Source organism: Sinocyclocheilus anshuiensis, unplaced genomic scaffold, assembly GCF_001515605.1.
Source record: "Sinocyclocheilus anshuiensis isolate Anshui unplaced genomic scaffold, SAMN03320099.WGS_v1.1 scaffold1341, whole genome shotgun sequence".
Classification (NCBI taxonomy): domain Eukaryota; kingdom Metazoa; phylum Chordata; class Actinopteri; order Cypriniformes; family Cyprinidae; genus Sinocyclocheilus; species Sinocyclocheilus anshuiensis.
Window position 1 is genome coordinate 1,779,622 of NW_015553274.1, and position 13,463 is coordinate 1,793,084.

At 37.8% G+C, this 13,463-nt stretch overlaps 1 protein-coding gene across 1 annotated transcript; it reads right to left on the reverse strand.

Annotated features, from left to right (window-relative positions):
• Nucleotides 1-8,584: 8,584 nt before the first annotated feature.
• Nucleotides 8,585-13,074, reverse strand: zbtb1 (zinc finger and BTB domain containing 1). Its single transcript, XM_016460068.1, has 2 exons — nucleotides 12,838-13,074; nucleotides 8,585-11,251 (listed from the first exon to the last, which is right to left on the reverse strand). Exon 2 carries the CDS (start codon nucleotides 11,245-11,247, stop codon nucleotides 9,214-9,216), a length of 2,034 nt encoding a protein of 677 aa, XP_016315554.1. The 5' UTR covers nucleotides 11,248-11,251; nucleotides 12,838-13,074; the 3' UTR covers nucleotides 8,585-9,213.
• Between the last annotated feature and the right edge of the window lie 389 nt (nucleotides 13,075-13,463).

A 13,463-nucleotide genomic window follows, 5' to 3' on the forward strand; every position in this document is an offset into this window, starting at 1 on the left:
AAATGAAAGATAGAGCTGTGTGTCATCAGCATAGCAATGGTAGGAGAAGCCATGTGCCTGTATGGCTCATATATATCCACTAAAAGGGTTTCAAACATTTAGGCCTGGTTTCACAGTGAGGGCTTAAGGCCCCGATATAGCCCTACTACTGAAAACGAAGTTCTTTTTCGTTCTTCGTTTAGGGGTAAAACGAAGTTCAAAATAGCTTACGTGAGCTGCGGTATACTGTTATCGAACATCCCGACACCGCCCACTCTGATGAAAGCAATGTTTATATGAATATGTAATTATGTGCTGCGCGCTTTCCCCTCAGTACCAAAATGAACACAACAAAAATGGAGAGAACAGCAAGCTATAATATGTAAATATGTGCTGTGCGCTTTCCTCTCAATAACAAAATAAACACAACAAAAATGGAGAGAACAAAAAGCATTTTTTTTATAAAAAAGCATCTGTTCATAGCAACATGGGTATGCTTGCACAAGCTCTGGAAATTACCACTCCTGTGAAGTCACGTCACGTGTAGGCTATTTACATGGCACTTTATTCAATATATTGCTTAAAATCAAGCAGCAGTATTAAACATAAAAAACAGTGTCAGTGTCTCATTTCATCAAAATCTAAACGTAATTTGCTACTATAAATCGGCTCTCCACTGCGCGGACATCACCTCCAAGGACTCAACAGACGAAATGAACCCAGAGAAGAGTACCGTGTGAAAGAAGGCGGAGCCTCAGCGCACACCTTCTATGACGTACTCGTCACGGACCAATGTTAGTACGAAGGTGTTTTGCAGCCGGAACAAACTTTTCCGGAAAGTCGCTTTGGCAACTTGCCGAAAACGAACTTCGTTTTGGCCGGATTTTGTTTGAAATGACGTCACATCAGTTTGTTCTTCGATTTCGCTTGAAGTATATCAGGGCCTTTAGACTAAGCCAGGTTTAGTTCAATTAGGACATTTAAGTATATTTATAAACATTCCTTAGAAAAAAAAAACATTACTGGTGTGCATTTTGAGACAAAACAATGGCACTGTTATATTTTAAAACATGTCTGTGCAAGTTTCTTTCAGTTAAAACAGCTCAGACAGGGCCGCTGCTGGCCAAATGGGTGCCCTAAGTAGAATAGTATTGTTGTGCCCCTCCCTCAAAAAACTAAACAAAAACACCTACTATAAAATGTCAAAATAGAACTTTAATAAAATAAGTAATAATAATAAAAAAAATAAATTGTAATTAAATTGTATTATATATAAATTACAATTTTAGCTCTAGACAGTTACCTATGGCTATGATTTTATTAATACAGTTGTCTGATTGATTTTCTGGTCTCAAGCATTCAGACATCACACAAAATAAAAGTAAGCAGTTTTACTACGATAAAACCATAGTTCATTTTGGTAAGGGTTGTGATGTCTACATGTTTTTGTTGAAGAAATGATAGAGGCTGTAGCATTTCTATAGCAAAAAAGTGGCCAAAAATTTAAAATTAAGTGGATATTTGAATTAAAAGTTTGGTCAATATTAAACAAGGATTTGATCGTCCAGTAAGTGTAACAACAGCAATTACTGGGCCTTTGGCACCCTTTGCAGGCATTTGTAAATTGTTTATTTATTTTGTACAATGAAACCTTATTTAAACCATATACCATAGGCCTATTTCCTCGTTGTTTTTATATAATACATTTTAAGTTATGGAAACTAGAATATTAAGTCAGATGCGTTGTTGGTGGTGGTGAAATTATTACCGACATTAAAACACGTTACTAATGTCAACAGTCAAATTATGATCAATTAATCATGTCAATTAATTATGATGATAATTTGTATTCAGCCGCAAACATGAGGTGAGACCGAGCGTGGGCGCAGGCGCAGATGCGGGTGTTTAGCGCGTCACGTGTGCTTATACTGCCTACTGCGTTCATCATAAAATGCATTTTTTATAATTTTATATATATATAATATATATGTTCATGTTTAGATTTTTATTTATGTATATGTTAATAGTAATATAGAACGAAAGTTTTTTTTTTGAGCAACTGGGATGGTTTAGCAGTGGGGACATGGATGCATTTAAACTGCAGTTACAGATGCATAAATAGGCCTAATGTTTTGTTTTTAACATAAAACGTTGTATACTGATATTTGAAATAATTTAAAATATTTAAAAAATTGTCGAAATGTGAAATTAAAACCGCCAGTAGGTGACAGCAAGTGACTGTTAATGAGTGATCATTGAAATTCAACCGATTTATTCAAACGACTGATTAATTCAGAAACAAAGCATTTGACTGTGTTAATGAGTGAATCACTGAATCATCTAAAATGTAAGTCACTTATTGCTTTACTGAACTTGTATAAAATGATTATTAAATGTGTTCATGCTGATATCTGCAGAAAAACGGTACTCTTTGAGTGATATAGATTAAGTTAACTAGGCTATATTAAATTATATAAATATAAAAAGCATACAGAAGTATTTTTGCCGTCTACAATTTAGAAAGGCTGGAATTTTCAGTTTTGTAGAGACACACTCTGTGTGATTTGGTGATATAGCCTACTTGATAACGTCGATCGCACATCATTACAACAACACTAACCATATTATCACAGACGATGCTGTACCGTACCAAACATCGCACCCCAGACTCGACTCGAGTGGAAAATGAATCATCCGCGGTTGTGCGCGAACTTGTTTACACATGAGCAAAGGTGTTTTTTAGGAGTGTAACTTGCAAACGCCAGACCACTGATTCGTCAAACCTGCTTTCCTGCAGTCCGTGTTCTTCTGACTTCTGACTATTTTGTAGTAAGTAACGAATATGCTTCGGGGAAATGTATCGGAGTAAAAGTATACATTTCAATTAGGAAATGGAGTAAAAGTAAAAGTTGGCTGAAATATAAAAACTCAAGTAAAGTACAGATACTCCCAAAAAATACTTAAGTACTGTAACGAAGTATTATTACTTCGTTACATTACACCACTGGAATTTGGTGACCAAAAGTAATCGTGTTAACAATTTTTCATCCAGGTTATTCACAACGGGGAAGATATGGGATTTAGTGATGCACATGTTTAATCTTATCAAATACTTTTAAGAGACACCTTTGATTAATATCTACACTCATCATACAGGCCAAATAGATGAACAATTTGACATTTTTTCTTCTGTCAAAGATGGATGCAGTGGATGACTGTGCTGTTTGATGTATGCATGACATACAACAAGCTCAAAAATAAATCCCTAAATGCACTCCTCTGATGTCAGAGAAGCATCGTGAAGATGTCATTAAACACACTGCCAACAATCAGTATGTGTTGTTTTTTTCACATCATTACAGAATAACTCATAACAACTAATTTCATAATTTATATTTTTTCCCTGCATCTGAGGTTCTTGGCTTATAATGTCAGTCACATTTTTAGCCAGCATGCATATGCAAGTGACTTTGTCATAAACAGATGGCATGGGTCAGTTGCCATTTTGAAATATTTCAAAGAATCTTTCAAAGAAGAATGGCAAAAGGCTCTAAAAGCTGTATCTCACATAGCACTTGGTTATCTGTGAACATTCACACCCACAAAGTGGGTCAACAGAAAAGGGACAATTTAAGCATGATGTTTGTTCATGCAAAGCAATATATATTGTATTTTAGCTGAAGGTTGTTGAGTCTATGAATTTAGCTACATAAGTCAAGTCACAGCTCTTCATTCTAAGATTCTTTACACATTATTTTCAACTGCTTCTGGTGTGAGAGGACAGATGGTGGGAGTAACAGATAAGCAGAAAGTGGAAAAAGCCAAATCCAACATGTGAACTTATTCTGGGGTTTTCTAGCATCATATGCAAATTACAAAATAATAATAATAATAATAACTATTATTATTATTATTCAGAATTATTATAATGAATATATAATATAATAATAATTCATAGTTATATAATAATATATAATAATTCGGATAATAATAATACTAAAGTAAAATAATATATATAATACAATGAAAAAATATTGTGTTCAATGCATAAGGACATGACCTGGGTGCGTAGCCACACAACACACTAGTGTGGGTGGATTGGAATAATGAATCAGGAAGAAAATTAAAGATTACATAAGGTCAGTCCAGACCAAATTACTTTTGAACAGACGGCAGGTGAACTCATCAGAGTTCATTATTAAATTGCTCTGGACAAAGGCATCTGCTAAATATCTAATAACAATTTTCAAAATGCTAGAATTGTCCAGAGGTTTATCTGAGCTTACAGGATACAGTACTCATGAAAGGTTAATATTTTCAAGAAGGGTAAGAGCCAAAGCCTGTGCTTAATGACATGTAATGAAGCAACTACAAAAGGACCAGGTGGCAGTGGGAAGTGCTGTAAAGTGCACCTTCAAGAGGACCGTGCCTGTAAACATATGACTGGAGTGGGTGGATGATGTGTTATGGAAAGACTCTCCATTACTGAAGTTGGCATGACCAGCTCCCATGAGGACCAGACACCCACAGTCGTGACAAACAGACCTGCCTTAAAAGGACATCAAGTAAACCAGACCAAATCAGATGGGCACAAGAGACGAGCACTCTGGGTCTGTGATCCAAGGCAGAAATCTGCTGATTTTGAACATATAATTAGGCATAATGGAGAAGAAATTAATTTAGCAGGGTGTAGCGGAAACAGGCTGTGGCGTAGATGTCACAGATAAGGCCATTTTTGAGTAAAACATGCCTAAAATATAGCTTAAGTCATTTTTGGATTGGTTAACAAACCATTTGTAGCGGAAACAGGCTGTGGCGTAGATGTCACAGATAAGGCCATTTTTGAGTAAAACATAACTAAAATATAGCTTAAGTCATTTTTGGATTGGTTAACAAACCATTAATGTTAAAACCTAAGAAATAACTTCTAAAAGTTTTCTAAATAAATTCTTCTTTTGTGAGTCTTAAAAGGGTAGAATATACTTAATGCAAAGTATGTGAATACAAACCAATGATCATTTAGATGCCTCTGCCATTAAAACTTACTTACTAAAAATTACTTAGGGAAGTTGCAGTAAACATACCTAATTTGTTCAGCAATATAAGACCTGCTCCGCCATGACAGTAGTTCATCCGATTCTCACCGTGAAAGACGATTCAGTTTGATTCATTCGAACGGTTCACTCACGCACTGACTCGTTTTTGAGGGCATCTCGGGATACTTTATGACAGAAAACAAAGAGAGCGCCGAATGAGGTGTATATTTAACTACAATCCATTGTAGGAAACAATACTGCCAAATGTCTTCTAGCAGCTCTTTACTGTATACTTGAAAGACTCGAAACGCTGGGCTGCCCTTAACTCACAATAATGTATCTAATGAAATCTGAGAACACATAAACCATCTATTACTTATTAAGTAGAAGAGTGCATTTTGTCAGCCAAGCATACACATTAAGCTTCTCAAATGCACTCATGAGGCCTGTTCATAATGTGTTAATGTATGTTACAAACATACTGTAAGGATAATCATAAAACAGCGCCACCAAGTGGATAATCAAAGAGTAACATGAAAGCACATAAACAAGAGCAGACAGGCAGCGTGCTTTCCGCTTCCAACAAACAAGCAAGCAGAAGAAATACAAGCTGAGCTACATGGCCACAAGGACAAAAGATATTAGATTGATTTGCCATTTGCCAAAAATGTATCAATTAACAATTATAAGGTAGGTAGGCCTGTAATACAGTCAATAAACCCAACACATTTTTAGTACATTTTACATTAAATGAGCAAAGCAATAAACGTGAATTATTTAAAGTACGTTTTGTTTCATTAGAAGCATTTCTTGGTTCTAATCAAGGTTTTTTTTTTATTAAACAGCTTCTGATGTCTTAGTCAGGTATTTACCCAATGAGAACGAAAAGTTCCTTCCATGCTAAAGTAATTTGGTTGGACAAATACAGAGTTTGTATGCGTCACAGTAAGCGCCACAAGAGGTTTCCAGGCATCTAGAGATGGTTTCCAAAACCACAAGCTCACTGGCTGCAAAGGCAGTCGAGCTGTTGGAACATGTAGGCATTAAAAGGCTTTTAACCAGATATAAACTCATTTGAGAGCCTGAGATAGGGGCTGTTTGGGTATTTTAAGAAAATAATTTTAGCAAAATACAGGCCATGTATGGGAGGGATGATTTTGTGCTGATATAGAGTTCAGCATAGACGTGGCCTAACAGCATTTGTACGCATTTCCTCTAAAATCCCTAAAACAATCTCCCCTACACTTAATCTGTTTCTCAGAGTGGTACATAGGCCTATTTAAAAAGCTCCTCTAGAACTTGGGGTCAAATAATATGAGAGAATTGTCACCATCTAGAGGTTAGTGATGGCACTATCCTGCAAACAACCAAACACTGTTAATGTTAGTTCAGTTTGCCCCATGTGTTTGATTCTGTTTTCCTACAGACCTACACAGATCGCTCTTTGTTCCGACTTTGCAGCTCAATTTCAAAGTACTTCTAGAGGGATGAATGATTATTATCAGTGCAGCTACTGAACATCAGCAATAATACATTTAACTGCCACTGCATTTCACGATAATACAGGCTGAAGAAATCGGCAAAGCAATGCATTGTCACACAATGCAGAAGCATTATTTTGACAAGCTATTGTTTATTCGTAAACAAGTTAAATAAAACTACAGCAAATAATGCACCAAATTATCATTTAAACCATTTTAAAAGAAAACAGTAGTATAATTTCTCATAAATTTGACATTGCAAAGGCATAATATAAAAGAAAAGCTTTCATAACTAATTATTTAAATGAACTTTTTTAAAAATATTATTCGCTTGTCAGGGGATTCATCTATGCAAGCTATTGTGTTTGATATGGTCTGTTAAATATGGGGATAAAATATCCCGGATGGGTTTGTAATGATCATTTGCATGGCAAATATTACGCTGCCATTATCCGACAACCAGAAGGTTGTAATAATTCAGCAGGCAGCCTGTAGTCTGACTACAGAAAATACTTCATATGATAAATTAATCATTGTCAGATTTAACAGTAAACACACCTTATATGTTTTGCATTCGTGTTCATGAATTTAGTTTCAAATGCATCAAACAAATCACCAATTTTTGAAACTTTTATTTTCTTTCTTAAATCCAAGAATGTATGAAACACTGAAGGATTTTTTTTAAATGTGATCAAAAAACAATATTTGCATATATTCCTTACAATATTTCTACCACACAAAAATATTTTCACTAGGTTTAGATCACAACACAACCCAAATACATTGCTGAACAGCCAATGCAAATGTCTGAGCTGTTTGTCTGTTAATTAAAATTACGTGCTTGCTTTGGTCCTTAATCATAATTCTTTTTATTTAAAAACTGATCACAAATGTAACTACCGATGAAGAATACAAGTAAGCTGCATAAACCTCACTGTAACACAGTCTCGATATACTTTTTATACAATCCATACATTAAGTCATTAAGCTGTGTTAGCCTGAATAGGTCAGTTTACTTGAATGTGACAACCTATTTCAAAAAGAAGCGTGGAGCACCAACTGTCACAAGTTTAGACTGCCTGCTCTTAATCCAATCATTAACTGTGTCCAGATCTCACGGCCACGTTGATGGTTCATGGATCACAGCTCCAAAAATCTGCTCTTTAGCCTGTATGAACATCACGTGATTAAACTTGAAAAACACAAAACTGAAAGAAAAAACAATCCAACCTAGATATTTCACAATATATTTCAGACAAGATAACGATTGCCGAAGCACTTGTTTATTAATACAAACGTTATAAGTTACCCTACACCCTTGTGCAAGCATTATATGGCATTTCCACATATTCACATCAAGCCACAATAATTCTATAAGGTGTGAAATATTTGAAATGTTAAGACCTCTTATAAGCCCATTTAAGCTTTAGATGGACCCTAAACAAAAGCATATAGTTTGATTGCTCCGAACAAAAACAGCATAGGCTGATAAGAATTGTATATCACGTAATCCTTATTAGAAACAGATAGCTGGTGTACAAACCGAAAGATTTTATAAATCTGTTTATATGACTTGAATATCTTTGGGATATTGAAATAGCTACACAATAAATGTTGTTTTACTCCATGAAACGGTTCACGTCAACTCTGTGAACGCACACTAAATTAGGGTTGAATTTACAAGTTTGCATAGATTCCTGGGCTTTGTATGAGTGACGATTTAGCAAGTACAGCTAGCTGAAAGGCATCAACAAGAGTGTTTTTCTTTGTTTTTACAGTATTTTTAGTGTTCTGGTGCAAGGAGGGAAAAGTGCCCGCATTCTATTAACAATCTATTCTCCTTTATTATCTCCGTGCTTGAAAGGGATAGTTTGCCTAAAAATGAACATTCTGTCATCATTTTGTCATTCCAAACCTGGCTTTCTTTCTTCTGCGGAACAGAAGAAAATATATTTTAAACAATGTTTTAACAGTTTTTTGTCCAAAACAACACTGGACCCCACTAACTTTCATTGTATGGACAAAAGAAATTTATAAAAAGCAGATATTTTTCAAAATATCTTTTTTGTGTTCAACAGAAGAAAGTCAGTCATAAAGGTTCAGAACAACATAAGGGAGAGTAAATGATGATGGAATTTTCATTTGGGTGATCGATCCCTTTAAGGGCATTTGAACATGGAGGATATGACAGGTAACGACGACACCAGAGCTGCTTGAAATGATGACAAAATGGAAGCTGTATGTGCTCGTGTTCACTAAAAAAGCACCACCAATAACATAAACAAATGACCTCTTTGACAAAAGTTCTCTTAAATACAACGGTTAAAATGTTGATAAACTTTAACAAGCCAATGCGTACCATCATTAAAGCTTCGTGATCAGATATTAATTATTGGATGTAAAACTATTAGCCTTGGGCCAGTTTCATAACTACAGACCTATAAAGCATTTTCAACTGAAACACCACTGATAGTGTGATTTAGTCAATATCTAGACTTAACCAGTGTCTGGATATCTACCTCGAAATATAAGAAAATGAAGACAAAAGCTTGAGGCACTATATCCCACCAAAAACATATAGCATCACATCCAGAATTTGCATACACATGGAAAGTGCAGTTGTAAAGGTTACAATTGGTGTCTAAGTGCATAGATTTGTTCTCACATTTACAGTATGGCTTATTTCAAAGGGTTCAAGGGTTGCAGAGAGAGGCCTCTCAATGTCTCTTGGTGTGCTTGGAGTTGTAGTGGCTCCGCATGTCTTTGCGGAGACGGAACTTCTCTCCGCAAACGCCACAGATGTACAGATGCACATCCATGTGCTTCTCCAGATGTTCGCCGCTGGGGAAAATCTGGAAACACACCTGGCAGATAGTCTCTCCGGCAGACAGGTGAGAGATCATGTGTCGCACGTGATCGTGTTTGAGAAACGTACCCTGATCACACACGGGGCAGACGTACCGCGCCATTCCCTTGTGCATGTCAGTGTGCAACCGCAGCTGCCGTTCGCGCAGAAACTGTTTCCCGCAGGTCTGACAGGTGAACTGCTTTTCCTTGGTGTGCACAGTGTAATGCTCCCGTAGATGACACCTTTGGTAAAAGCCTTTGCCGCAAATCGCGCAGAAATGCTTGCGACGATGGTCTGGCTCACCACCGTCTTCCAATAGAACTGGCTGGAACGGCTCCTGCTCCGGACAAGCCAACGTGTGCTCCACTGCAAGACTTTCGCTTTCAAATATCGTCCCACAGAGTGGACAGCGAAAGCCCAGGTCGGCTCCTTCCAGCAAGCTTTCCTCCATAGCCTCGGCATCTTCAAGTAGAAGCGAATCCTCACCTGGGGAGTCCATCTCGGCCCCCTGGGGTTCACCGCATCGCTCTGCGTGCTCCTGCAGCTGCCTGCCTTTAATGAGCACTTGGCCGCACCTTCCACAGGCACAGATATGTCCCATGTGGCTGGAGATGTAATGAGCAGACTGATCCTCCTCCGTCAACAGGGCTCCACACAACTCACATGGAATGCATGCGCCATCTTGCTTTTCCTCTTTGATCCGGTGCACCTTTGGATCAGAGGATAACCCTGTGCTTTGGCTCTCCAAAGCATCCATGGCGGATATTCCGGCCTCTTCCTCGCTGTCAAACTTCATCTGGTCTGCAAGATTGTCTTTGTACACTCTGGTACGAACTTTGCAGCTCCCTACATTATGGTTCCCTACCTTTATGACTTTTATAGTTTCCAAACCGGTCTCAGAATCGTCGTCTCGCTCCACTTTAATGGTTATATTCCTGGAGAAGGCAACTTCACTGTCCATGCCAGTGGCGACGGACCTGATCACCGTCTCTGTGTCCGACTTGTGGTCTGGCCAGTCCTCTTCGCCCTTGCAAACTGTTCTGTGCTCATCCGTACCCTCTGAGGTTGAGCTCTCATCTTTGCCAGAATCGCCGTAAACCTTTTTGTTGACTTTGGGTGTCTGAAAAGCTTTGCGATTGGTGCATGTGAGGATGTGTTCAATGAGAAGCTTTTCACAGCTGAACACAAAACCGCAATCGTCGCAAGTGTATGTACGGCCAAATCGAGGACGTTCTTTCATGGCAGCGCTTCGGCCTAATGTTCTCTTCCTTAAGTCACATGGCTGGTCTACAACGGTCTCCGATTGTGGCGGAGGGTGTGGTATGACCACATCTTCAGCAGGCCTGACGGTTGAGATATTAATGGTCTGACGAGCAGTTGTGGTTGAGGCTTTGGGTGCGCATTCATTCTCAGAAGGGCTTGGTCGCTGCTGCTCAAACATTCGAACGCCGAACATCATCTTGCTTCCCACCACGCTGGATGAGGATGAGGAGCTGGATGATGAAGAGGACGATGCAGAAGACGAGGGTGTCAGATTGGATGTTCGGATATCTCTGAGGTCCTCAAGTGAGTCGGGGATGTAGTACATTTGTAGGTAGGCCATAGATGATTTCAGCTCTTCAAATTCATAGTGATCCACGACGATTCGGCCAAGGTACATGAGCTGCAGGATGAGATCGAAGCACTCTGCGCTGATCTGCATGTTGCTGAGATCAAAACGTGCAGTCCCCTGCTGATCCCGGATGAACATCATTCTGAAGTAAGAGCTGCAGGCTGCCAGCACGGCCTTGTGGGCCCTGAAATAAATGTCCCCTATAGCAATGCAGCAGTCACAGAGGAAACCCCACTCCCTTTGGTTGTTGAGCTGCTGCAGGACATGCTCACTGTGGCTTGGCCTTGCCATTGCCCTGTAAGGAATCGTAAAGAAAAACGTAAGATATCAGCAAGACCCAGGTTTGAGGAATCTTTTTTTCCCTCTCACAGGCGCCCTTTGGCCATGACTATCATGATAATATCATGGCTATTATGTATTGATTTGCAAGAGTTGGTCTAACTGTGGAATGGAGTGCAGATCTCAAGATACATTCTTAAAAGTTGGACTATTTTTAAAGAGGTCATATGATGCAATTTAAATTTTTCCTTTCTCTTTGGAGTGTTTTAACATGCTGCCTTAAAAAAACACAACACTCATGACAGGACACCCAAAAACAGCCAAAGATGTGCGAATGCATATGGCTGCAATTATTTAATTAAAAGCACAATAAACAGTAATATTGTGAAATATTATTGCAATTTTAAATAACTATTTTCTATTTTAATATATAATATATTTCTGTGATGGCAAAGCAAAATTTTCAGCAGCCATTACTTTATTTTTTTATTATTTTTTTTGTGCTGATTTGGGGGTTCAAGAAACATTTCTTATTATCAAGGATGAATACAGATGTGCTGCTTAATATTTTTTGTGGAAACCATGATACATTTTTTCTAGGTTCTTTGATGAATAGACAGTTCAAAAGAAAAGAATTAATTTGAAATCTATTGTAACATTATACATTTCTTTACTGTTACCTTTGATCAATTTAATCCATCCTTGCTGATTAAAGTAAATGTATTTTTTTCTTTTTTTAATCTTACTGACTCCAAAGAAAAATCTAGATAAAATAGTCAAACTCACAAATCAACTAGATGTCTTGTCAGTATTGGATGTAACACTAAAGACTACGTAATAGCCTTTTGCCAATGTGAAACAACAAAGCAAATATAAGTGGAAGGTCAGACAATATTTTTAAATTATTATTAATGATAGGTTTAAATATTTTAGGTGTGATTATTTTTCCTTGCTTCGTTATTAATAATTTTAAAAATAAATAAAAATTAAATATTTTGCACTGATCTGTAACCATCTGAGCAACTCAGCAGGTATAATTCCTTATAAGGGCAAACTTGGTCAATAAACTCAATTGATTGGGCTATAATAATTAATGGAGTCTAGCGGAATCTTCAGTTTCTTTGCATTCAGAATAAAATCATAAAAAGCAGATGACAGCAGAAGATAGAAATTGTGTTCATATAGACCTAATCAATAAGCTTAGTAAGAGTTGGTTTAAATAGTACTTGTTTCCGTCGTTCAGCTCCATAATAAAGCCAAACAGAGGTTTACATCCCGCCTCCGCGTTCTCATTGGCCTATTTTAGAGACAGAATCATGCGGGCGTTGTGGCTGTCAATCATACCGCACTTAAAAGCAAAATCAAACTACTTGGACGACACTCTATAGATCTGACCATACGATTATCATTAGGGACAACATAAAGGTTTTAAAGGAACTGTTACTTAAGAGACGGCAGAACAGAATATATCTGACCAATGTCGTAGGGAGATCTCTCACGCAAGCATGCAGCGCCACCCCCGCGCAGCTTCCCGCACATACGCTATGAGCTTCACATTACTGCAGCTCGTGTTTACACGCAAAACACACTGAAAATACTCACCGACGGTAATGGGCGCTAACTTGTAGCGAACGACAGAATTCAAGTCAAAACACTGAGCGAAGAAGTTCCACCTCTTTTGCCTTCGTCCAAGCGAAAACTTGGGACAAGAATAGCTAATCTCTAGGGCGAAGCCCCTTCTGTGCAACGCAGATGAAAGAACTTCCGCACAGCCGCTCTGCGAGCTCTATCACCGCACTGAGATCCGGCCCCGCTCACGCAAATCCAGCCCGCCCCAGCACGCGCAGCACAGTGAAAATGCAACCAAACCATGCATGAAAATACGCTCTTCAGGACGAGCCCTTGCGGTAACATTCGTGCTGAAAACGAAATAGAATAATGTTACATAGCATACATTTCGCACCTTTTACACAATAACTACTTTCAAATCATTTGTTTTTTTTTATGTGTATATATTACAATTTTTGTATAAAAAAATATCGATTTCCTCTGTATTGCTGGCATTACCATCATGCCAAGCATTTTAGAGTGCTGAATTTCTGCACAAAAAAAACGGTTGTTGAGAATTGTCATTTCTTATGTAAACATCAGAAATATCACTATTTTTGTACGATATTTTTTTTACATTATCACAACTTTTATAGGCCATTAACATGTTTTAGTTTAAA

Excerpts from the sequence above, each read along its gene's own strand:
- zbtb1 (XM_016460068.1), bottom strand. The coding sequence starts at position 11,247 with ATGGCAAGGCCAAGCCACAGTGAGCATGTCCTGCAGCAGCTCAACAAC.